This window comes from Hemiscyllium ocellatum, chromosome 22 (assembly GCF_020745735.1).
Source record: "Hemiscyllium ocellatum isolate sHemOce1 chromosome 22, sHemOce1.pat.X.cur, whole genome shotgun sequence".
Classification (NCBI taxonomy): Eukaryota; Metazoa; Chordata; class Chondrichthyes; order Orectolobiformes; family Hemiscylliidae; genus Hemiscyllium; species Hemiscyllium ocellatum.
In genome coordinates this window covers 34,960,794-34,988,348 of record NC_083422.1, presented here as the reverse complement: position 1 = coordinate 34,988,348, position 27,555 = coordinate 34,960,794, and the positions used below count along the sequence as shown (strand labels likewise).

The 27,555-nt window shown below is 40.6% G+C and overlaps 1 protein-coding gene across 8 annotated transcripts in view; it reads left to right on the top strand.

Moving 5' to 3' along the window:
- Positions 1-27,555, top strand: part of tacc2 (transforming, acidic coiled-coil containing protein 2) — a 269,026-nt gene that overhangs the window by 183,049 nt on the left and 58,422 nt on the right. For all 8 annotated transcript variants that reach the window (XM_060842045.1, XM_060842046.1, XM_060842047.1 and 5 more), the window contains 5 exons: positions 12,385-12,445; positions 12,886-13,111; positions 20,976-21,037; positions 21,855-21,970; positions 26,221-26,377. In XM_060842045.1, the coding sequence (XP_060698028.1) occupies positions 12,385-12,445; positions 12,886-13,111; positions 20,976-21,037; positions 21,855-21,970; positions 26,221-26,377 (622 nt within the window). The remainder of the gene's footprint in view (positions 1-12,384; positions 12,446-12,885; positions 13,112-20,975; positions 21,038-21,854; positions 21,971-26,220; positions 26,378-27,555) is intronic.

Below are 27,555 nucleotides of genomic sequence, written 5' to 3'. Positions count from 1 at the left end.
ATTAGTCCTTCCCAGATTATTTAAATTTTGAGTTACCAGATGATTTTATTTTCATAGTTATGATATTGCATACATTGTTTTTCTCCATGTATTTGTAATAATGCCTCCTTCATTTGCATATTCCATCATCCCTCTTCACCCTCCCTGTAGGAGTGAGATGAGAATCGCATTTAAAGTCTGTTAACTACACATATGCTAATCACGAAATGTGGATAAGTAGCTGATCGACATTTCAAACTGAACATTGCTCAAGTATTTATGCTGTTCAGGACATGGCAGGGTGAGGGACTGGCAGGATAGGAATTTTGGGAGATTTCACAAATGCTCACGTGAATGGTTCTACATTGCCATTTATCAGCTCTACCCATTTCCATGAGTATCCTGATCAATCCCTTTCAAAATAATGAGTCTGCCCTTACTGCTCTGCGAATCGATATGTGACAGTCATACGATCAATGGTTTCATAAAAGGGGTTCTTCCTTTATTTTTGAGGTCTAATTCCAGTTGCCCAGCTTCTCAAAGCATGATTATAGGTTTGGAAAACACATTTAACCTGTCATTTCAAGGACCTAGACTACGCACCTTGACCAGTAGGTGGCCAGATTGCTTCAGATTTTATCTAACTTTGAGTAGTAACTGAAAGATGCAAATGCAATTCTTTTTGAAACTTGCTGTTCTTGATATTCAGGAGCATCCAGTTTAACCATTCTTAAAATACTGTCATGTGAGGAAGATTTGTCTAAGTATCCTGCAATGGTACATGAGTTAACTTGCCAATGTGAATGGATCATATGTTTTTGCTGTCAAATTCTGCACACCTGGATGAATGTGAACATGAACATGGATAAAGGTGTTCCCATCATCAGTGGTCTTTAGAATAGACATAAAATAGGGTTAATGTTGTACAGCGATGTGATTCTAACATTTTGAGTTAACCATAGACCGACAAATTATTTATAAGTATTTCATTTTGTTTGATCCTGTTGTGATTATGTTATACAATGAAGCGAAAATCCTGGAGGAGGTGGAGGGCGTGGGTGGTGGCCCGAACGTAGGTGGGGAGTTCTTGGACTAAAGGGGACAGGACCGTGTCGAGGTATTGGGAGATGAGTTCGGTGGGGCAGGAGCAGGCTGAGACAATGGGTCGGCCGGGGCAGGCAGGTTTGTGGATTTTGGGCAGGAGGTAGAAACGGGCGGTGCGGGGTTGTGGGACTATGAGGTTGGAGGCGGTGGATGGGAGATCCCCTGAGGTGATGAGGTCCTGGATGGTCTGGGAGATGATGCTTTGGTGGTGGGAGGTGGGGTCGTGGTCAAGGGGGCGATAAGAGGAGGCGTCCGCGAGCTGGTGTTTGGCCTCAGCGGTATAAAGGTCAGTGCGCCAAACTACCACCGCGCCTCCCTTGTCTGCGGGTTTGATGGTGAGGTCCTGTCCCCTTTAGTCCAAGAAACACGGTCCTGTCCCCTTTAGTCCAAGAACACGGTCCTGTCCCCTTTAGTCCAAGAACCTCGACACGGTCCTGTCCCCTTTAGTCCAAGAACCTCCGACACGGTCCTGTCCCCTTTAGTCCAAGAACCCCCCACCTACGTTCGGGACACCACCCACGCCCTCCACATCCTCCAGGATTTTCGCTTCCCCGGTCCCCAACACCTTATTTTCACTATGGACATCCAGTCCCTGTACACCTCCATCCCCCATCACGAAGGACTCAAAGCCCTCTGCTTCTTCCTTTCCCACCGCACCAACCAATACCGTTCCACTGACACCCTCCTTCGACTGACTGAACTGGTCCTCACCCTGAATAACTTCTCTTTTCAATCCTCCCACTTCCTCCAAACTAAAGGAGTTGCCATGGGCACCCGCATGGGCCCCAGCTATGCCTGCCTCTTCGTAGGATATGTGGAACAGTCCATCTTCCGCAACTACACTGGCACCAACCCCCACCTTTTCCTCCACTACATCGATGACTGTATCGGCGCTGCCTCGTGCTCCCACGAGGAGGTTGAACAGTTCATCAACTTTACTAACACCTTCCATCCCGACCTTAAATTCACCTGGACTGTCTCAGACTCCTCCCTCCCCTTCCTAGACCTTTCCATCTCTATCTCGGGTGACCGACTCAACACAGACATCTACTATAAACCGACTGACTCCCACAGCTACCTGGACTACACCTCCTCCCACCCTGCCCCCTGTAAAAACTCCATCCCATATTCCCAATTCCTTCGTCTCCGCCGCATCTGCTCCCAGGAGGACCAGTTCCAACACCGCACAGCCCAGATGGCCTCCTTCTTCAAGGACCGCAGATTCCCCCCAGACGTGATCGACGATGCCCTCCACCGCATCTCCTCCACTTCCCGCTCCTCCGCCCTTGAGCCCCGCTCCTCCAACCGCCACCAAGACAGAACCCCACTGGTTCTCACCTACCACCCCACCAACCTCCGCATACAACGTATCATCTGCTGTCATTTCCGCCACCTCCAAACGGACCCCATCACCAAGGATATATTTCCCTCCCCTCCCCTATCAGCGTTCCGCAAGGACCACTCCCTTCGTGACTCCCTCGTCAGATCCACACCCCCCACCAACCCAACCTCCACCCCCGGCACTTTCCCCTGCAACCGCAGGAAATGTAAAACTTGCGCCCGCACCTCCACACTCGCTTCCCTCCAAGGCCCCAAGGGATCCTTCCATATCCGCCACAAGTTCACCTGTACCTCCACACACACCATCTATTGCATCCGCTGCACCCGATGTGGCCTCCTCTATATTGGGGAGACAGGCCACTTACTTGCGGAACGCTTCAGAGAACACCTCAGGGATGCCCGGACCAACCAACCGAACCACCCCGTGGCTCAACACTTTAACTCTCCCTCCCACTCCACCGAGGACATGCAGGTCCTTGGACTCCTCCACCGGCAGAACATAACAACACGACGGCTGGAGGAGGAGCGCCTCATCTTCCGCCTGGGAACCCTCCAACCACAAGGTATGAATTCAGATTTCTCCAGTTTCCTCATTTCCCCTCCCCCCACCTTGTCTCAGTCGGTTCCCTCAACTCAGCACCGCCCTCCTAACCTGCAATCTCCTTCCTGACCTCTCCGCCCCCACCCCACTCCGGCCTATCACCCTCACCTTGACCTCCTTCCACCTATCCCACCTCCATCGCCCCTCCCCCAAGTCCCTCCTCCCTACCTTTTATCTTAGCCTGCTTGGCTACTCTCTCTCATTCCTGATGAAGGGCTTATGCTCGAAACGTCGAATTCCCTATTCCTGAGATGCTGCCTGGCCTGCTGTGCTTTGACCAGCAACACATTTTCAGCTGTGATCTCCAGCATCTGCAGACCTCATTTTTTACTCTATTTCTCTCAGCACACCTTGCTAATGTAACCAGGATAGCAAATACTTGATACGCTGTGTTGTGATGTCAGAATGGGCATTGATTAGTCAGAGGATAATACCTGATAAAATACAACTATTATCATTATTATTGATCTGCTGTCCTTTGTGATTCAGCTTGTTCAATGACATAACACTCAACCTATTTAATATGGATTATTAAAGTAATTAAGAATAAGATCTAAAATGAAATAAATGTTGGTGATTTTAAGGTAACACAATGGGAGGCAGTCCAGAAATATGGTGTTAACCTTTAACAAATAAATGATGTGAAATTGTAATATTTTGTCACAATCCATGTTTAAGCAAATTGTTTTTGAGTAAATTAAGTTTCAAGATCCAGGGAAACTAATTAATTTGAGTAGAAAATTGTGATGATTATAAATTGTAATCTTGTAAGCACACGAGGAGAACAGTCTGTTTTCAGGATATACCAAAGAAAATTTGATTGTACTGCTGAGGCAGCTGATTCTGTGTCATTACATATTAAGATGACATTTCTGATCAAGTTTTAGTCATAATGTCTACTTTCTGTAATTACAAAATAATAAACCATGATCTCAAGAAATAATGTTTTGAACACCATGGTTAGATTAGATTAGATTCCTTACAGTATGGCCCAACAAGTCCACACTGACCCTCCTGAAGACCCATTCCCCCACCCTATATTTACCTTTGATGAATGCACTTAACACTATGGGCAATTTAACATGACCAATTCACCTGACCTGCATATCTTTGGACTGAGAGGAAATGGAGCACCCAGAGGAAACCCACGCAGACAGGGAGAGAATGTGCCAAATTCACACAGAGTCGCCTAAGGCAGGAATTGAATCTGGGTCCCTGGTGCTCAGAAGGCAGCAGTACTAACCACTGACTCACCGTGTCACCAATGGTTAACTCTTAACTGTCCTCTGAAATGTCTTAGCAAGCCACACAATTGTAAGTGACTCATTAACACCTTTAGTGTGATTAGAGTCCTAGAAACGTACAGCACAGAAACAGACCCTTCAGTCCAACTCGTCCATGCGACCAGGTATCCCAATCCAATCTAGTCCCACCTGCCAGCAGCAACCCATATCCTTCCAAACCTTTCCTGTTCACATACCCATCCAGATGCCTTTTAAATGTTGCAATTGTACTAGCCTACACTTTCTCTGGCAGCTCATTCCATACACGCACCACCCTCTGTGAAAAGGTTGCCCCTTAGGTCTCTTTTATATTTTACCCCTCTCACCCTAAACCTATGCCCACTACTTGTGGACTCCCCCCACCCCAGGGAAAAGACCTTGTCTATTTATCCTATCCATGGCCCTCGTGATTTTTTTAAACCTCTATAAGGTCACTCCTCAGCCTCCGACACTCCAGGGAAGATAGCCCCAGCCTCTTCAGCTTCTCCAGATAACTCAAGCCCTCCAACCCTGGCAAATCCTTGTAATTCTTTTCTGAACCCTTTCAAGTTTCACAACATCCTTCCAATAGGAACCACACCAGAATTGCAGGTAATATTCCAACAGCAGCCTAACCAATGTCCTGTACAGTCGCAACATTACCTCCCAACTCCTGTACTCAGTACTCTGACCAATAAAAGAAAGCATATCAAATGTCTCCTTCACTATCCTTTCTACCTGTGACTTTAATTTCAAGGAGCTGTGAACCTGCATTCCGAGGTCTCTGTTCAGTAGCACTCCCTAGGTCCTTATCATTGAATGTACACATCCTGCTAAGATTTGCTTTCCCAAAATGCAGCACCTCACATTTATCTAGATTAAACTTTATCTGCCACTCCTCATCTGATCAAGATACTGTTGTAATCCGAGGTAACCTCCTTCACTGTCCACTACACCTCCAATTTTGGTATCATCTGCAAACTTACTAACTATACCTCTTATGCTCACAGCCAAATCATTTATATAAATGATGAAATGTGGTGAACGCAACACCAATCCTTGTGGCACTCCACTGGTCACAGGCCTCCAATCTGAAAAACAACCCTCCACCACCACACTCTGTCTTCTATCTTTGAGTTTTGTATCCAAATGGCTAGTTGTCCCTGTATTCCGTGAGATCTAACCTTGCTAACCAGTCTCCCATGGGGAATCTTGTCAAACACCTTACTGCAATCCACATAAATCACGTCTACAGCTCTGCCCTCATCAATCCTTATTGTTACTTCTTCAAAAAACTCAGTCAAGTTTGTGAGACATGTTTTCCCATGCACAAAGCCATGTTGACTATCCCTAATCAGTCCATGCCTTTCCAAATACATGTACATCTTTTTCCTCAGGATTCCCTCCAACAACTTGCCCATCACCGAAGCCAGGCCAACCTGGCTTGTCCTTACCACCTTTCTGAAGTAGTGGCACCACGTTTGCCAACCTCCAGTCTTCTGGCACCTCACCTATGACTATCAATGATACAAATATCTCAACTAGAGGCCCAGCAATTACTTCCCTAGCTTCCCACAGAATTCTAAGGTACACTTGATCAGGTCCTGGGGATTTATCCACTTTCATGTGTTTCAAGACATCCAGCACTTCCTTCTCTGTAATATGGACATTTTTCAAGATGTCACCATCTATTTCCCTACATTCCATATCTTCCATGTCCTTTTCCACAGTAAACACTGATGCAAAATACTCATTTAGTATCTCCCCATCTCCTGAAACTCCACACAAAGGCAGTCTTGCTGATCTTTGGATTTTGATGATCTTTGGATCTTGCTGATGTATTCTCTCCCTAGTTACCCTTTTGTGTTGAATGTATTTGTTAAAGATTCTCTGTAACTCTATTTGCCAAACTATCTCATGTCCCCTTTTCGCCCTCCTGGATCTCTCTCTTAAGTATACTCCTATTGCCTTTATACTCTTGTGTGGATTCACTTGATCTATCCTGTCAAAGCTAACATGTGCTTCCTTCTTTTTCTTAACCAAGTCCTCAGTTTCTTTAGTCATCCAGCATTCCCTATACCTACCAGCCTTTGCTTTCACCCTAACAGGAATATAATGTCTCTAGACTCTCGTTATGTTATTTCTGAAGGCTTCCAATTTTCCAGCTGTCCCTTTACCTGCGAATATCTGCCCCCGATCAGTTTTTGAAAGTTCTTGTCTCACTCAGTCAAAATTGGCCTTTCTCCAATTTAGAACTTCAACTTTTAGATCTGATCTATCTTTCTCCATCACCATTTTAAATCTAATAGAATTATGGTCACTGGCCCCAAAGTGATCCCCCACTGACACCTCAATCACCTGCCCTGCCTTCTTTCCCAAGAGTAGGTCAAGTTTTGCACCTTTTCTTCAATACATGTTGACATTGCCACTGATGCTCAGATTTCACAAATGGTAAGTAGTGATTTGGATGGACAGTTTTTTCTTAATATATCCATGTCAACATGAGTGCCAAGTTCATAGTCTGATTGACAATGCCACCTTCACTGCAAAGAGGATTGAATGCTTTTGTGTCTTCTTTCTACACCTCATTAAATGTTAGCACATATTGGTTGCTTGCACAGCCTGCAAACAAAATGCTATGATAATTCTTTATACTAAATGACATTAACACTTGAACTATTGATAAATGTTTTAACAATTACCACCATCTCCATCATGTACCCTTTCGAAATGGAGCTTTGATGATTCCCAAACGTGTTGAGGCTATGGCTTTAAGAGGTTATTTTGTCCTTTTTTTTGGAAAGAGATTTTAAGGCAGAGATGATGAGCAGTCTACCAGAACCAGTGGAGTAAACAGTTTGTGAGGCCTTGGGGTTTTTTAAATTGGAACAATAGAAGCTGTCTGACTGGGTGTGGTCAAACTCCCACAGAACTAGAATCTTTAGTTTAACAGTTGCCATTGGGGACTGGAAGAACTGAAAGCTATTTATTTTCCTCTCTCAGATTCAGCTAAAAACTGGGGTTTGTCTATCTGCTATGGGAGTTGCATATGAGACCATCTGTTCTGAATTTGCCTTTTTCCAAGGGTGTATTTATGGGATGTTACTATATTGGAACAGGTAATTAGTAGTAGTTGCTGTATCTATTACTCTGTTGAGTTTTCTAATAGAGTTTAAGTTATTCCAATTCCTCCTTCCTTTTGTTATATTTCCTCTTTGCGATGAAGGTGGCATTATTAATCAGATTATGAACTTGGCACTCATGTTGACATGGATATATTAAGTGGTGATTTGGATGGACAGTTTTTTTTTCTTATTGTTTGTGGAATCTGAGCGTCCGTGACAATGTCAACATGTATTGAAGAGAAGGTGCAATAGAGTGCGTTTTGTTTTAAATTCAGTAGGTTGACCAAACAAATTGCATCTGGAATGTGGTACAGATGCATAATCCTTTATCTGAAATGGTTGGGGCCCGCTAGTTTTTGGAATTCAGAATTTTTCGAATTTCTGAATAAGTGACACCTTGATGGTAAGATTTTTAAAAATTTCACCAAAGAACAGACTTACTTTGAGTAAACGGGCTTTGAGAATGGATTGAGACCTGCCAGAATTGGGCCACACCCCCCCATATCACAACTGAGTGACACGCATTAAGTGGGAGTTGACTTGGGTTCACTGTTTGCACACCAAACAACCTTGTTAAGGGGAAAAAACTTCACAAAAAATCCTTTGAACTTTGGAGCTTTTTGGATTTCGGGATTTCAGATAAAGGGTTGGCTACCTGTACTTACCTTTAAAATAAGAAAATGTTTGGGTCTAGACTACCTTCTGAATATTTTGGGGGTGTTTGGTCTAGTCCATAACACAAATCAGTAAAACAGTACAAACGCTCACCAACAAACTACAGAGGAACCTCGATTATCCGAAGGACACAGGCGGGGAGTATTTTGTTCAGTTAATAGAATGCCGGATAGCATAGTTTAGCCAAACAGTGGGACCTTGCGATCTTTGTCGGATAATCCAAAATGCTGGATAATTCAGGTTACTCTGTATATCTCATTTTAAGTAAGTCTTTTGAGTCTTGTGTAAATATTTTTATTTTGATCAAGTGCATTAAATGAAAGTGTAGGTTGTTGGATGTATTTTTTATTAATACCCCTCATTTACAGCCATTGTCACTCCTGAAGATGTTGACTTATGTTGGTTATAGGCCAACCTTGCCTATGTGACCATTATTTTCCAAGTATTTCACTGAATTGTAAACCTGGCTACAACATAAATTCAGAATTCAATGGAAGATAATCTTGTTTTTGTGCATGTGTCATTCTGCTACTGAACTTTGTAAGTGCCAATATTTCACAAAATCACAGAAATGTTTCCGTGCAGAAGTAGTCCATTCAGTTCTCGTATCTGCACTGGCTGTCCAAATCAATATTATAATCTGGTGCCGTTCTCCTGCTTTATTCCCTGCATATCATTTCAATTCAAACATTCATATCATACATTCCTGAATGCCTCATTTGGACCTGTCCTTACCACACTTCTAAGTAGTATATTCCAGTCTCTAACTATTCTCGTTAAGAAAATATTTTTTCTCACATCATATTTGCTCATTTTGCAGATTATTTTAAATCTATGCCCTCTCGTTTTTAGCCTTTTAAAGTGGGAATCATTCACCAACGACTTATTCCTGAATCCTCATGATTTTGAAAATTTTGATTGAATCTCCTTTAAGGAAAACAGGCCCAACTTTTTCCCATGTATATTTGTTACTAAAGTTTGTCATCCCTAGTATTCTTGTGAATTTCTAAAAGACGTTCAATAAGATGTCATACATTAGGCTATTTAATAAAAGCCCAAGGTGCTGGCAGCAGTATATTAACATGGATAGAAGATTAACTAAGTAATAGAAGACAGAGTTGAGATAAAAGATACATTTTCAGGATGGTAATTTATAATTAGTAGAATGTCACAATTACTTACAATATATATTCATGACTTAGATAACAGAAGTGAATGCACTGCCACCAAGTTGAGGATGTCACAAAAGTAGGCTGGATGGCAAATGGTTAGGCTGACACAGAAAGTCTATAGAGGGATATAGGGTTGAGAGTGTGGTGCTGGAAAAGTACAGCAGGTCAGGCAGCATCCGACAAGCAAGACAATCAACATTTTGGGCATGAGAATCCTGATGAAGAGCTTATGCCCAAAACGTTGATCCGCCTGTTCCTCGGATGCTGCCTGACCTGCTGTGCTTTTCCAACATCGCACTCTTGACTCTGATCTCCAGCGTCTGCAGTCCTCAATTTCTCCTATAGTGGGATATAGACAGGTTAAGTGAGTGGACAAAACCTTGGCAGATGGAATACAATGTGGAGAAATATTGAAGGAAGAATAGAAGAGCTGAATATTATTTAAATGGGGAACAGCTGCGGAAAATAGCAACATAAAGGGATTTGGGAATCCTCCTGCATGATTGACAAAAAGCTTATATGCTAATTGGATTGGCAAAGACTCCATTTGCCATCTCAATTTGCATCAGCAGTAAATTGGGATGGCAAATGAATTCTTTGTGTTTATTTCAAAGGGAATGGAGTATAAAAGTGAGGCTGCCTTGTGAAATCTGTACAAAACACTAGTCAACTGGAATACTATGAAAGGTTTTGGTCCCTTTTTGTGAGGAAATATACACCGTCTAGAAGGTTGATCCTGGGTAGTGAGAAATTGAGCAGATTGGGCTTTTCAGCATTCGAAGTTAGAATTATGAGAAAAGACCTTATGCAAACATATCAGATTCTTAGTTGAATATACAGTTTTTGTGTTGAGAAATAAAATGAATAAAGTGCATAAGATCATACATGTCATGGTTCCCATTCTTATCTTCTGACATTGACTATGAACATCATACCATGATGGTAATATAGTCTTTTCCATTTTCAAAATGATTTCTCTTATTTTGCTCTCCTGTAAACACTGAAGCAATTACCAAAACGTCATAAAAAAATCATCATATACTCCGCTTCTAAACAAATATGTTTGCTGTCCTTATGATTGGCACTTGAATTGCTATATTGCCACTATAATGAAGATTTCAAAGAATAATAAGTGTTAAACTCTCTGATTTTCTTTCTGAGCATGTTGAGTACCTATAAAGAATCCCAAAGTCATGGCTAATGGTTTACAATATGATATGACGCTCTCAGTTACATTTCAGTTTTATGATTGGATGTTGACTACTGAATCTTCCAGATTTCGACCAAGAAACGTAGTTGACTTTGATCACTGGTGGTAAATTTTATTTCATTACAGCTCAGTTTGTACTAAAATAGCAAAAGTGCAACCAAAGTGAAGCAGCGGGTAGTCATAATAACTGATTGCTGAGTTCACAACATATTATTGGGTGGATTAGCAGCCCATCTCCCTGTGCTCACTTCAGGAACACAGTGGACTTTATTTCTACGCAGATCTGGATCAAATGATACAGTTCACACTCCAGCACTCTCTTTGCTTCTCTGTCAACTTGACTACAGCCAGCTTTTACTCCTGAACACCAGTGATTGAAGTCTGGAAATGAAGTTTGTTGTTGGGCAAAGCTTTTGGAGACAATTGGTGTATGTTTCTGTATTTTAATGTATTTGGAAATATTATGTAGTTGCTGCTGTGGATTCTGCAAATATTGCTTGCTGCTCCACAGAGCTGCTGCAGTTTGACCCAATACTATGTACCACTCCCATTCAGCCACTGCAACAGATGCTTTAAAGCCATACCTTTCCCAGGTCTGCACATGTAGATCTTTAAGTTGCTTGGGGAGGAGCCCATTCTGCAGGGCTCCTTGTTGTTTTATATCTACCAAACACATCCAGTCCTATTGTTGAACATTTAAAAAATATTTAAATGTGTATCCTATGAACACATGACTGTTATTGATTATTTCATTACCTGCAAATATTTGACGTGGTATAATCATTTTCAACACTAAAAATGATCTAACCAAACTTCTTAAAACAGTTTTAAGAATCAGTCCCTTTAAAAGCTCAATCAAAGGCACCACCTTTTTATATGGGAGTCTTGAGCCTCAGCCACCTACAATGTTTCTTGTCTGCATTCTCACACCTCATTCCCTGTCCCATCAATTCACAAATTCAGTCCAATCACCTATCTATTATTAAGAGGATGTATCCACTTTCCTAGCATATCTTTTCTTTGTTAGTTTGCATTAACTGTACCAGTTCTTTTTTATATGGATCTATTTTTCAACTGTATGAAAGGACTGAAATATAGAACAGCTGTTCTGTACTTTATGGACAGCTAAATCCGTGCATACAGCATACTTACCGTGTGATGTGCTGCTGCCACTTCAGAGCTGCTGATGCATTTGCTCAGTTTTATTTATTACATAATACTTTCATTGTCTTTTAAAAACATTTGCATAAAACAGCTATTTTTTAAAAATGTACCCCATATCATGTCTTGGCTAGAAATAGTCATTCAAGTTGCCTAATGGCACCTGCCAAAAACGGTTTTAAATGTACTTGCATTGTGTGGACCAGGCAAGATGTTATTTGGATCATCTGGTCATTCTGATTTCTATTTATGCTGTGATTCTGTCCAGCAGTTCCCACTGATTTCTTAAAGCTGCAGTAGCAACACTGCAGCAAGATTACTAACAAAAAAATAAAACTTGTGGCTGTTTATGCCGGCAATTTCACTTAATTTCGAAATGAACTCCTTGGCAGACTCGGTACAGACCATAGGTTATGAGATAGTTAGGCTTCTTGGCTGACCTTTTGTGATTGATCTAGATACTCTAATCAAATTTATGAGCTTTGGTGTGCAACAATCCTTTAGCAATCTTGGATTGTTTATTGTTTTTTGAAAAAGCCATTTATTAAAGGGATCAATTTACAATGAAAGATATATTCACTGTTTTTTGTTTGATAGTTGTGGGGCTTGAGGCTGTTAAGTGGCATTTACGTTGAAAATATTCTTGTCAATCTAAAATTCTGCTAAGCAGCAGAACTCACGTATTTTTGGCTGCTCTCCGTGAAATACTAGCTGGTGCAGTTGAAGATTTTAAATCCATTGCTTTTATCTGCAGAAATACTTTTAGGGTGAAGAAATCCCCGAAGCGTACCTCGCTATCTGAAACATCCTCACAGGTCAGTAATCCTGAATTCAAATCAATTCCAGAACCCCTAACTATTGCACTGACATGTAATTGACAAATGGAAAGGCAATAAGAGGGCGTTTGGGGAAGGCAAGAACTATTAGAAAGATTAATTTAAGGATAGGTAAAAAAACAGTTAATGGACTTCCATCTTTACCTTTCTTTGATACTTTGTCACTTTAAATGTTGCACTATATAACATTGTTAGTCTTGGTATTCTCATTTAGAAGTCTGAAATTCTGATATGAAAGTTCAATCTAACTATTTTCCTCAAGAAGAAACAAGAATATTTGGAAAGTAAACTTATAACATTTCAGTTGTGGTACCAGTTGCTGAGAGTCCAAGTAAGCCTTCTATTAGGTAGTCTTTAGGCTGATAATACTGCTTGAGAATTTGATTTCAACATTAAAATATTTGACGTTTAAAATTTAGGAATCAACCCCACTTACTACACCTGAGACTCAACAAGTAATTGGCACAGTGGAACATGCCACTGATGAAGAGAAACTGGCATCTTCCGTGACAAATCAGAAATGGTCTTACTCTGGAATACAAACCGAACTGGAAGAAGATAAAGCTGATTATCCTCAGCCTTCGGATCTTTCAGCCTTTGTGAATGAGAATTCTGAATTTGTAAATGAGAACTATTCTTCAACGGGTAAGTTTCAAAAGCGTTGACGTTCTTTTCATAAACTTATAATATGATCTGGCTACAAAAAAGTGGCAAAATTATCTTGACAGATTCCTTATCATTGGATACATTTTCTAAAAGCAGAATCTCAGGCACCATTTTTTCTGTGATATAATGGGAAACACCTCTGCTGTGTCATAGACCTTTTTCTATGTATTAGAATGCGGGGTGTTATAATGCGTTTAACAATATTTCATCTTTTCATTTTAGAAAGCAAGGTAAATTACTGTTCTAATAAATATGAGTGTGCAGTTTATATCAAATTTTCATTTTTGCAAGCTGATATTAATGAAGATTTAACCCCTACTCCGAATCCTCCTTCAAGCACAATATATTGGAATTTCTGATCTAGGACTGGATGGATGGATGGACAGATGGTTGGTTGATTACTGGTTAGGACCTAGAAAAGGAGGTTGTGTCCACATATTTCAGTGGAAGAAGAAGTGGATGAATGCTTTGTGTGTCTGAGTTGGAGAAACTGTTGGCCTACTATAGGAATCCCACTCATTATGCCTTCAGTTTGAGGTGCTGAGATCCAAATAAATGCAGAATACCCCTCGAAGAAACAGGCAAGCAATCCAAAAGGGAGCAATTACCTATTAGGTTTCTCCACCTTCTTTTGTCAGAGTGACATGGAATTAGACCTCCATCAGAGTGGGTTCTACTGAAGCACTCTGGAAGGCATCTGTGCTCCACCAGCCTCTCCTCTCAAATCATACAAATGATATCATCCTTTGAATCACTAATGCCCTTCAGGGAAGGAATTCTGTTGTCCTTACCTGGTCTGGCCTACATGTGACTCCAGATCCACAGCAATGTGTTTGACTTTCAAGTGCCCTATAAAAAAATCAAGAGGAAAATGTGTTATTTAGGTCCAATTTTGAGCAACAAATTATTGTTCAAGGTGCTAATCCTAATTCTGGCAAGTTGGGATACCAATTGGGTGTCCAGAGACAGCAGCTCACTGGTTTGTGTCACAAGAGCTTGGATCAGCTGGGATGATCGGATGTGGAATGTTGTTGTGGAATAATGAGGGAAAAGAATGAGCCGCTGGAACCTATTATGTTTCTGTGGAACCCCTGTTTATCCTTGTTTCACATTAAAGTAAATGTAATTTGAGTTAATCTCACCATTATTTTGGTGACAAGGATAAAAGCTCCAAACTGATGATTAAAGTATCAAATGTCACTGTCACATAATCCTTGTGAACAGCCATAACAAATGCATCATCATTACAAACTAATATGCACATAGTTCCTATTTTTGTTGTTTGGAGAATTCGACACTTTAGAGTTGACAATCTTATACCCAAGAAGAGACCAAAAATGTGATTTAAATTTGCTCCATTGTTTCTTGGTGTCTGTGTGATCCTTTGTTCTGAATCATACTCATGGAGCAACTACAATCAGGAATACTGTCCAGGATTGGAGGAATACTGATATTTCCGAGAGTTACTGGATTCAATGTGATTACAGAGTTAGGCAACAGTGAGATTGTGGAGTGACTTAAAATAAGGCTGAGAATTTCAAAACTGAGACACTTCTTAATGAGGAACCAATGTGGATCACCGGGTATCTTCAATCTTAAAATTATACCCTTTGCTTAGATTAGATTTCCTACAGTTTCGAAGCAGGCCCTTCGGCCCAACAAGTCCACACCGACCCTCCGAAGAGCAACCCACCCAGACCCATTCCCCTACATTCACCACTGACTCATGTACCTAACACTATGGGCAATTTACTATCGCTAATTCACCTGATTTGCACATCTTTGGATTGTGGGAGGAAACCGGACCACCCGGAAGAAACCTACACAGGCACAGGGAGAAAGCGCAAACTCCACACAGACAGCCACCCGAGAGGGGATCCAAACCCGAGTCTCTAGCGCTGTGAAGCAGCAGTGCCAACCACCGAACCACCTTGACACAAAGTGTATAACTCTAACTATTGTAAAGTTTACCCTTCAGTTCTCATTGATTGTGGATTTTCCTGAAGGAGGAGATTGTTCCTCCTTATTATATCAGGCCCTTTACTCATCTTGAGCACCTCAATGTGATCACACTCTATTCTTTTATGTTCAAGAGAATATAAGTCTGTGTGTATGACCTCAGTATAATTCTTTCACCCCATTATTATTGTGGTGAATTTGCACAGCGTCCCCTTCATGGTTAATATTCACCAAGAGCATCTCAGCTGTATAATGTGGAGAAAGAAGAATGAGAGGGAAAAAGCGATGTGATTCCATAGTCAGGGGATCAGGCAAGTGCATGAAATATGACTGCAGGATAATGTTCATGCAGCATTCACAACAGGATAGATAATGTAAAGTCTTTAGAAATGTGGAGTTAATATATTGGTGTGAATTAAGGATGGGCTAACTGACAGAAAACCGAGATCGGAATAAATAGGTAATTTTTCTGTTGCCGGACTGTGACTAGTGGAGCACCACAAGGGTCTTTCACCTCAGCTGTTCACAGCATTTTTCACTGACTAGAACATAGGGGCCTGATGTAATATTTCCACATTTGCACTGAATACAGAGGAATCTCGATTATCCAGCATTCAATTAACAGAATTTCAGATTATCCAAACAAGATCGCAAGGTCCCGATGCTTGGCCAACTATGTTATCTGGCATTCAATTAACTGAAGGAAATATCCCCACCTGTGTCCTTTGGATAATCGAGGTTCCTCTGTACAAAGCTAAAAAGGAGTGTGGGTTGTGATGAAAGATCTAAGTGATTAAAGGAGGATTTGGCTCAATGAGTGGGCAAGAACTTGTCAGATGGAATATAATGTGGAAAATGTGTGATTATCTGCTTTGATAGAAGAAACAGATGCATAAAATATTTCTTAAATAGTGAGAGATTGAAAAGTGTAGATGTCATACTAGGTCATAGGACTGCTTTCTTATTATCAAGAAACAGCTAAGGATCGTTTCACCTGAGGGTCACCTTGCTTCAGGCAAAGGGGAAATCTTGAGGAGAGTCCTTCCTGGTTAACTATAGCCAGTGCAGGAATTGAACTCTCACTGTTGCCATCACTCTGCATTATAAACCAGCCATCCTCAACTGAGCTAACTGTAGATATTTCCTATTACTCTAAAGCAGAGCTAAGGGCCTGTGTAATCTGCTAAATAGGTTCAAAATTTGGGTTGAGGTCCCATTTTATTATGATAAAACAATGGAAAGTAATACTGAGTTAACAGAGTTGTTAGCTTTTCTCTAAATGCAATATTGACTCTGCCTTTTGTTGACTTTATAGTGTTTGGGAGCAGTGTTAATTAAAGTTGCTATAAGGTGCTTGTTTTTTTTTGTAGTTGCTGCTGCAATTCCATATTTTCGTAATTTTCTGTTGAATGAAGCAATACATTAATATGATTATTAATTTGGGAAAATGGAAACAGATTAACCATTCTGGACATGGCAAACATGTTACTTATGGATATATAAAGTTAAAGTGGATAACTGAAGGAGTTGTAGGGCTTATTAGTTGGCCATGGTTTTTAATGAATCATCCGCCATCATTTCCGCCACCTCCAAACGGACCCCACCACCAGGGATATATTTCCCTCCCCTCCCCTATCAGCGTTCCGCAAAGACCACTCCCTTCGTGACTCCCTCGTCAGGTCCACATCCCCCACCAACCCAACCTCCACTCCCGGCACCTTCCCCTGCAACCGCAGGAAATGTAAAACTTGCGCCCACACCTCCTCCCTCACTTCCCTCCAAGGTCCCAAGGGATCATTCCATATCCGCTACAAGTTCACCTGTGCCTCCACACACATCATCTATTGCATCCGCTGCACCCGATGTGGCCTCCTCTATATTGTGGAGACGGGCCGCTTACTTGCGGAACGCTTCAGAGAACACCTCTGGGACGCCCGGACCAACCAACCCAACCACCCCGTGGCTCAACACTTTAACTCTCCCTCCCACTCCACCGAGGACATGCAGGTCCTTGGACTCCTCCACCGGCAGAACATAACAACACGACGGTTGGAGGAGGAGCGCCTCATCTTCCGCCTGGGAACCCTCCAACCACAAGGGATGAACTCAGATTTCTCCAGTTTCCTCATTTCCCCTCCCCCCACCTTGTCTCAGTCAGTTCCCTCAACTCAGCACCGCCCTCCTAACCTGCAATCCTCTTCCTGACCTCTCCGCCCCCACCCCACTCCGGCCTATCACCCTCACCTTGACCTCCTTCCACCTATCACATCTCCATCGCCCCTCCCCCAAGTCCCTCCTCCCTACCCTTTATCTTAGCCTGCTTGGCACACTCTCCTCATTCCTGATGAAGGGCTTATGCCCGAAACGTCGAATTTCCTGTTCCTTGGATGCTGCCTGACCTGCTGTGCTTTAACCAGCAACACATTTTCAGCTGTGATCTCCAGCATCTGCAGACCTCATTTTTTGCCATTTTGCAAAATTGGGCAAGACAAGGAGTTGGACCTCTGTTATCTGCTGCATCTGGTATGGGATCGGATTCCCTTGCTATTTGCATCATTCTGCATCACACTCTAGACATCTAGCCATCTGAACCAAATGCTTTAAAAAGGGACATACCAAGTAATTATAGGTGAGTAATGGAAATATTTTTGAAAAACTCAGATACATGGGATTAAATCTCCTTTTGAAAGATGAGGATTAATCAAAGGGAGTCAGCACAGATTTGACAAGGGAAAACTGTGTCAAACTAATAGAATCAAACTTTTTGAGGCAGTAGCAAGGAGGATATTGTGTTAGATGGGGTCTATATGGATTTTAGCAGGTCTTTAATAAGGTCCCACATGGCAAACTGATCACTAAGATAAAACCAAATTGCATCTAAAGCAAAGTGGCAAGTTGAATTTAAAAATGTATCCGAGATTAGCAGAAACGTATCATGGTCACTGTCCATGAGGCTGGGCTATTCTGCAGGGTTAAATATGTTCCATGCTACTCATGGTACATATCAATGATTCAAACTTGAATGCAGGGGCTGTAATTTTAAAAAAAATTAAAGACCGCTTTAGACAAAAGGAAAATATCAATGGTTGAGTCAGCTGTTTAGAACAGTTGTAAATAGAGTTCAGTCTGGAGGAGTGAGAGATAATATATTTGAAGAATACTTACAAGGCAAGGACATGCACAATAAATTACAAGATGGTGAGAAGTGTAGAGGAATTGATTGATCTTGGAGTACATGCCCATAGGTCCTAAAAAGTGATTTGACATGTCAAACAGAAAAGGTTTTATTCCATATAGAGGTTATATTCTGGGTCAGGTCTGGTTTGGAAAGCACACTATAAGAAAGATGTGATTCTACTAAAAGGAGTACAGAGAAGACTTACAGTGATGTTGCTTGGACTGGAGAATTCTAGTTATGAGGAAAGATTGATAAGCAAAAGAGAAACAAATGTAATTTTGTCTTTTTAATGTGAAATTGAAATAAATCAGGAAACGTATTCTTGCCAACTGAGGACAAAAAGCCAGTAAGTGCAAATAAATCATACATTTAAAATATTAACATTTAAGAAGAAGACCAATTGTTTGAATTTAGAGGTTTTTGTAATCATTTGACTTCCGAACCCATGGGGAGGTGTTGGCCTTGTGGTATTATCAGGAGTGTGTTAATCCAGAGACTCAGGTGATGTTCTGGGATCCAGGTTGGACAATAAGTGTTGGCAGGGCCAGTGACACATTCATCCCCTGAGGGAATTTTTTAAAAATGTTACGATAGCACAACTTTACATTTCCATTTGATCTAGTACAAGTGAAATTTCTAGGTTCTATGTTTGATTAGCTGAGTAAATAGCCAAATATAAGTTATCTTGAATCTATATAACAAAACCACTGATGAAGGCCTTATGTTTGAAACATTGATTCTCTTGCTCCTTGGATGCTGCCTTACTTGCTGTGCTTTTCCAGCATCACACGCTCAATAACAAAACCATAGAAAGAATGACGGAAGATGTGAGAGTTTGGTCAGATCTGAATGGCTGAAATACTGCTTGTGGATGCTGCAGGATTTCAAGTTCAGAAAGAAATCAATCCATACTCATTGACTGTCCAAAAAGAATCTGAAAATAAGGTTGGGAGAGTCATAAAAACAATTTCAACAAAGCCAACATATTTACCTCAATTTATGAGGCAGCACAGAGGCTCAGTAGTTAACACTGCTACCTCACAGCATCAGGAACTTGGATTCAATTTCACCCTCGGGTGACAGTCTGTGTGGAGTTTGCACATTCTCCCCGTATCTGCGCGGTTTTCCTCTGGGTGCTCTGGTTTCCTCCCACAATCCAAAGATGTGCAGGTTAGGTGCATTGGCCATGTTAAATTGCTCATAGTATCAAGGGATGTGAGGTTTAGAAGGACTAGCCATGGGAAATGCAGGGTTATAGGGTAAGTGGGTGTAACTTAAAATCTCTTTTGAGGGTTGATATAGATTCAATAGGACAAATGGCCTGTTTCCACACTGTAGGGATTGTATGATTCTAGTTATTATTGAGTTGACTTGTGAAAAGATTTTACATAATAAAACAATAAGTTATATGGAGTGTCAGCCGTAGCTCTGTTGGTGGTAGATTCAAATCCCACTCAAGAGCTTTAGTGCAAATCGCAAGTTTGATATTCCTACACAGTACTAATGGGACACTGGCTGCACTTTTGGAGGGGCTGCCTTTTGTTAAACTATGGCTCCATTTTCTCCTCAAATAGATGGAACGGATCCCAAGCCACATTTCAATGCAATATGAAGGAGTAGAGAAGTTCTGGCCAGTATTCATTCTGCACTCAACATTATAAAAACAGGTTCTCTGGTCATTATCACATTTGCTGTTTGTGGGAGGTTACTGCCACACTTCCTGCATTATAACAGTAACTGACATTTCAAAGTCATAGAATCCCTACATTGAGGAAGCAGGCCATTTGGCCCATCATGTTCACACTGATCCTCCAAAAAGCATTCTATCCAATTCAACACCCCCTACCCTACCCTTGTAGCTCTGTATTTCCCCATGGCTAATCCACCTCACCTGCACATCTCTGAACATTATGGGCAATTTAGCATGGCCAATCCACCTTTTTGGACTGTGGGAGGAAACCTACCACCTGGAGGAAACACATGCATATTTAGGGAGAATATGCAAACTCCACACAGTCACCGAAGGTTTGGAATTGAATCCAGGTCCCTGGCACTGTGAGGCAGCAATGCTAATCACTGAACCACCATGCCACAACAGTGCGCCGTCTTGATCAATGCGATAAATAGACATGGAGCATTCTGTTAGTTTACACAAGCTGGCAAAATACCACCATGACTATGTGCATGCTTATGGAAAATGTGCTTTATTGCCAGTAAAACACTTCAGAATGTGTTGTATTGTGAAAAGTGCAACATAAATGACAGGCTTTCTTTTTCACTGCCTGATTTGAATCCATGTTTGTGGTCAGGCATCATGTTACTTCTTACAATTGTCTGTAATCAATTATCAAATCAAATAGGCACCTGAACAGTGTATTATTTTATGTCTTGATTTTCATGGCCATGCGTTATTTTCTTTAGTTAGCTTGTTGTTAGATGATTGTTTTCAAGGTGATCCTGGACAGTGCGATAATCAGACACACTGAGCATTCTGTAAGTTTGTGCAAGCTGCCAGGATACCACCATGACTATGTGGATGCTTATGGGAAAATAAGAAGGTGCTGTAATCACAATGATTTATGTTCTAGTACTTTGCATTGACATAATAGTATGTGGACCTTGCACAGTGTATCTTATTCAGAATCAATTTCAGAAGCCCACTCTCTTCTATTGTATAAATTTATTTTTCAATGTCTTCCCTTATAGTGCTGGGATATGAACACTCATTAGACATAGAGTACATGGAAAAACTTGGTTCATCATCGCCGGTAAGTATTAATTTTGTGTTATCATATAATGTCAAAAGTTATTGTTTTATGTTGAATCCACTGAAAACTTATTGAACTTCAGTATTGCTTAGTTTAATTATTCACCACAATGCAGAACTTAACCAGTTACTGATAAAACTATTTGTAATCTGTATAACATGATCATGTTGAACGCTGTACGTGCACCCATTTTAAAGATGATGGGCCATATATTGGGTTGAATTGAATTAGCTTTATTGTCACATGAACTTGAATGAGTGCAGTGAAAAGTTTGCAATGTCACTACTTATGGCAACACCTTCGGCACGTAGTGCCTAGGTACAGATACTTCAGTGCAAAATGAAAGAATAATAAAGCATAAGAATAAAAAAAGAAACAAAAGTAGTCAAATTACAGTCCTTTTCACCCAAGTCTGTGTCAGTACCTAGCCTCCCCTCTGCAAGGGCCTCCCCTCTCCGTACCAAGCTTCTGTTGATGACTTGCCTCTGGGACTCCCCTCCCTGTGCCAGCTTCTGGTCCGGGCCTCACCTCCCATGACAGCCTCTGTTCCGTGACTTGCTTCCTGCACTGACCTCTGGTCTGGAATACGCCTCCCCCACTGGCCTCCTGTCCAGGACTCCCCTATGGGACCCGCCTCTCGCACTGGCCTGGTCTGGGACGGCCTCCGGTTCAGAAATCACTTCCACCATTCCTGTCTGAGTTGAGTATCCATGTAGCAATCTTCCACTTTCCTGCTGTAACTTTACTATAATCATGATTGGTAAATTACTATACCCAATGCCGCAAATAATAATATTCCACTTTTCTTTCCTTCTAGCATCATGAAACAAATGCAAAGAAGCAGTCCATGTACTTAAAGATTGATTCGCTGAAAGACAGTCCAATAAAATGTCCTGCTGTCAGGTTATCTGATTCGACTACTCCTTGTTCAGGGTATGTATCCAGTCTCTCCCTATGAATCATCTAGTGTGCTTTCAGAGGAAAGTGAAAGTAACTCTGAGATCAATTTCTTTTCTAAACACATAGATCCTTACAATTGCTTCCTCATATTCTAGCAGATTATTTCTTGATCAAGTTCCTGAGTGACATTATGTTTAAAAGACTAGATTTAAAAAAAAAACTCATGGTGACTTTTTAGTTTAAATCTTAAGACCTCTTTTGCTGAAAATATCATTCAAGTAAAATGGTTTGAGAAATTCTAAAGCCCTAAAATGTGAACATTCGGGGTAAAGTTCATCTGCTTTTTGTCCTATTGATATTTGAAAATTCTATTATAGTGATATTTTTACTTTAAAGCACTATTACCTAGTGATATCCCAATTAGCTTTCAAAGTGAGGCTTGAAATGAGACTGTGATTCCCAACCAATACCTTTATCAAAATATTGCCAATTGCCATTGCCAATGTCAGTGATAGCGCCTTGGCACAATGTTAAATTTGTTGTTCGGCAGAATATGCATCTGTTTAGTCGTTCTGTTGTTACTGATGATGGTTGTTAAAGGATTATTATAGGCCTTTCTATAATGTTTTCAAACCATTGACAGTTGCTCAGAATGGCAGAAGTGGCTACTGCAGATGCTGGAAATTAGAGTCAAGATTACTCAAAGTGCTCAGCATGCTTCACTGAAACATCCTGACTTCTTAGATCAATAGAGATCAGTAGTGGCATCAAAATTATTATTAATTATTTGTAATTATATGATGCTTTTTAAATAGATTAGGTCAATGCTACCTAATGTTTTCATCAAAAGAAATCTTGTTTGGAAGATGCATCCTCAATTATTCATAAGACCATAAAACATACGAGTGGAAGTAAGGCCATTCGGCCCATCGAGTCCACTCCGCCATTCAATCATGGCTGATGGGCATTTCAACTTCACTTACCAGCATTCTCCCCGTAGCCCTTAATTCCTTGTGACATCAAGAATCTATCAATCTCTGTCTTGAAGACATTTCGCGTCCCGGCCTCCACTGCACTCTGCGGCAATGAATTCCACAGGCCCACCACTCTCTGGCTGAAGAAATGTCTCCGCATTTCTGTTCTGAATTGACCCCCTCTAATTCTACGGCTGTGTCCACAGGTCCTAGAATCCTCGCCTAATGGAAACAATTTCCTAGCGTCCACCCTTTAAGCGTTCAAGCTGAAAATGCTACCACTGATAATGTAATTGAATTTAAATTGAAAATAATTCTCCAGTGTTGTTTTTCTGCCAGAGAAGGTACCACAGATTCCAGCAGATTAATGAGAACTTTACTTAATCTGCCCTCCATTTTTCACCAATTTAAACATAATAATTTTATGTACTAAATTATTGAGAAGCTCTGCCACCTTTCAGTCTGGATCACTCAATCTGTGTCCAAACAGTTGTGGAAAAGCTGGCTAGGAGAGCACTGGAACAGTCAAGTCTGGATGAACAAAAACATATGTGAAGTTTCAGTGACTGATTGCATATAACTGGGGGTGACGGGTCTACCAAAGTTTGAAAAAGATAGTCTTTGTGATAGAGAATTTATAGAATAGGAGACTTAGCATCAGGTCAAGTAAGCCACTGGAGTTGTCATCAATCTGGTTCAACTCAGACAGTGGTCAGGGAAGTGAACTGAATAATTGAATTAAAAATAGGGAGATATTGCTAAAACTGTACAAGGCGGTAGTCAGACCACACCTGGAATATTGTGAATAGTTTAGTCCCTTTATGTAAGGAAAGATATGCTGGCATTGAAGGCAGTCCATAGAAGATTCACTAGATTGAATCCAGTTATGGACCTATTTTCATATGAAGAGAGGTTGAATAGGGTGAGAAAAGATATTATTGAAACATACAAGATTCTTAGGGAACTTAACATGATAGGTGTAGAAAGAGAGACTATAAGACATAATCTCAGGTGCCGTATTTAAGACAAAAGATGAGGAGGAATTTATTCTGAGGAAAGTGAATCTGTGTCATTCTTTACCACAAAAGGCTGTAGAGACTGGGTTTATAAGTGTGTTTAAGATTCAACAGGGAAACAGATTTTTAATCATTAATGGAATCAAGGTTTATGAAGATAAAATGGGAACGTGGAGTTGAGGATTATCAGTTCTGCTATGATCTCACTGAATGATAGGCCATTCAGTCCATTGATTCTGTTCTATGTCCACTCCTACATCTTGTGGTCTAGAACATGCAATCTCAGATCTACTTTTGTAGCCATTATATTTATGTGACTGGTCCCATTACGTTTTGGATAACAGTGACCCCCTGGATGTTGATGGTGGGGGTTCAATGACTTTAACATCATTGAATATCGTGGGGAGATGATTAGATTCTTTCTTGTTGGCGATCATCATTGGCTGATACTTTTGTGATGTAAATTTCACTTGTCAGCCAAGGTCAAGTATGAATGTTGTTCAGATCCTGCTGCATGTTGGCATGGACTGATTCATTAGCTGAGAAATTGCAAATGGAACTGAACAATGCAATCATCAATGACCATCCCACTTTTGACCTTATGATGGAGCAAAGTTTGTTGATGAAAGAGCGCAAGATGATTCGCCGGGCCCCAGCCTGAGGAATTCCTGTAGTGATGCTCTGGTGTTGAGACGATCGGCCTCCAACAATCATAACTATCTTTCTTTGTATTAGGTATGCCTCGAACCTGTGAAGAGCTTTCCCAATCTTGACTTATTCTATTGAGTTCAAAGTTAAAAATCTCACAACACCAGGTTATAGTCCAACAGGTTTAATTGGAAGCACACTAGCTTTTGGAGCGACGCTCCTTCATCAGGTGATTGTGGAGGGCTCGATCGTAACACAGAATTTATAGCAAAAATTTGCAGTGTGATGTAAGTGAAATTATACATTGAAAAATTGATTGTCTGTTAAGCCTTTCATCTGTTAGAATACAGTGATAGTTTCACTTCTTTCATGTGTAAATCACAAAACTTTTTTTAAAGTTACATTATTGGGTTAGCTGTTAACAATGGTGATAGCTAGACAATATGTTGAAGGTGTTAGTCCCCTGTGTTCTCTGTCTATGACCTGATGTTTAGATTGATTCTAATCTAATAAGTGAGATAACAGAGTTTTACATAAATTCATGCAGTTTTTGAGCAAAGTGCAATGTAACTCTTCTTCCTATCCAATCCATTGAGTTCAAGTTTATTAGGGCATTTTGATGCCACACTTCATCAAATGCTTCTTGATGTCAAGCACAATGACTCTCACCTCATCTCAGGAATTCAACTCCTTCCTTCATGCTTTGACCAAGAATGGAATGAGATCTGGAGCCAAGAGATCTTGATGGAATCCTTTTATTGATAATTAAATGCCAGATAATGGCACTGCCAATAACACCTTCTACCACATTGACAGTAGATGGATTTGTATTAATTGACCAGATCTGATTTGCCCTGGATTTTTTTATATAAAGGAATCAGCTGGTTAGCTTTCTGTCTTGTTGGATAGATGTCACTGTTAATGGCTGTACTGGAACAGCTTGGCTAGAGTTGCAGTTGGTTCTGAAATATAAGTCTTCAGCACTGCATCCAATGTTGTTATAACAAATAGCCTTTGCTATATGAAGTACACAATACTATTTCTTGGCTCTTATAAGAGTATGCTTAACATAAGAGCTCTAGAGAAGATTAAAATGAATGATCCGGTCAACAATTCCGGCTGAAGATGGTTGCAAAATGTTTCTGCTTCACACAAGCCTCCCTTTTGCAATCTCATGTAAGCGTCTGACATCAGTAAGGATGAGGGTGATCTTGGTGTCTCCTGTTCAGTGATCTTAGACTAATCAGACTTGATGTTGCAGGACTACAAAGTTTTAATCTGTTGGTTAAGGGATTTCTTAATGCTTAAAAATGTGTTGCTGGGAAAGCGCAGCAGGTCAGGCAGCATCAAAGGAACAGGAGAATCGACGTTTCTCCTGTTCTTTTGATGCTGCCTGACCTGCTGCACTTTTCCAGCAACACATTTTTAAGCTCTGACCTCCAGCATCTGCAGTCCTCACTTTCTCCTAGGATTTCTTAATGCTGTTTAAAAGCTGCAGCTTCTGCTCTTTGTCATGCATATAATCCTCTGTTGTTATTTCATCTCGCTTGTCCATTACAGATACTGATACAGTTAAAATCGGATTTAAAATGTTATTTTGTTTAAGTAATGATGACCGTCTGAATGAGTACAAATTATTTTTCAGCTCAAGTTTAGATGATGCAGATGATGGTTTGCCTTCTGCAGCAAATAAACTTTCCATCACACGACCTTTGGCTGCTAGCCAAGAGGCACATTTAGAGTCATCTGATAAAGTGAAAGACAAAGATTCCCTGAACTCATCTCCAGTAAAATCAGACCTGGTGAGTAATGCTTTCAATACATCAAATTATGTGTGGCAATTTTAAATTAAATAGAATTAGACAATGACAATAAAGTAATGAGTAGTAAACAGTAAAGTCTTGCTCCTGTCTTGGTACCCATGATGGAACCATTGAATAAAGCTTCACATTTAATTTTTGAGTGAATGATAAGTTGTCATCTGTGTACCAGTGCACTGGTACTGAACTGTATGGTGTAGACTTGTTTTTCATAAGGTGATTATAACTCTATTTCAGGAGGGTTTGGAAGCAAGGAATTAACATTATTTATAACGTAACTTTTGAGAGTGCCGATCAATGTTGAGAACCAAAAACTTTGATCCAAACTGCATTTTATTGTAACTCACTTTCTCGTCTTCATTCTAGTTGAGGTTTTGCGATCTGTAAAGCTGTTCTTGATTTGAGGTTTCAGTTTAAATACTAGTTTGGTGTAAAATGCTAGAATGTAGACCTTAAAGCAAACAGTGACTGACATTGGTGCTTCAGGATTTAGTGGAGTTTTGTAGAATAGTTGTGAACCTTAAATAATTTGTCATTTTGTGCCCAGAGACATTTGACTTTTAGCAATCTGGAAATTGCATTGATTTTAATGATAGTGCCAAAATGTGCTGTTCAGTCCAGATATCTAAATACTTTGTAATCAACCTGTTCCAATGTGTTGACTATCCTCTAGAGCAGATGGGACTTGAAATCAGGCTTAGAGAAAGGAACACTACCACTGTGCCACAAGAGCAGTCCACATGTTTATGTTGATGTTTATGCTCCACACAAGCCTCCCTACCACACTGTTTCATCCAAGCCCATCACAATAAATGTCAAAATAAAAAAGAACTGCATATATTGGAAATAAAAACAGAAAGTGCTAGAGAAGCTCAGCAGGTCTGGCAGCATCTATGGAAAGAAAAACAGAGTTAAAATTTGTAGTCCAGTGACCTTTCATCAGTCCTGGCTTTTGTTTTTGTTTCATCATAAATGCATCGATGTTCTTTTCCTCAACAGCACAATGGGGGTAACAAGATTCACATTCTGGCTCACTAATTAAAACAGGTTAAACGAATGCTTAAAATAGGTTTCTATAGAACCTACTGAGTAGTCTAAAAACATTGAAATTGCAAGTATTGTGTACATTATCGATTAGTGATATTGTATTACAGACATTT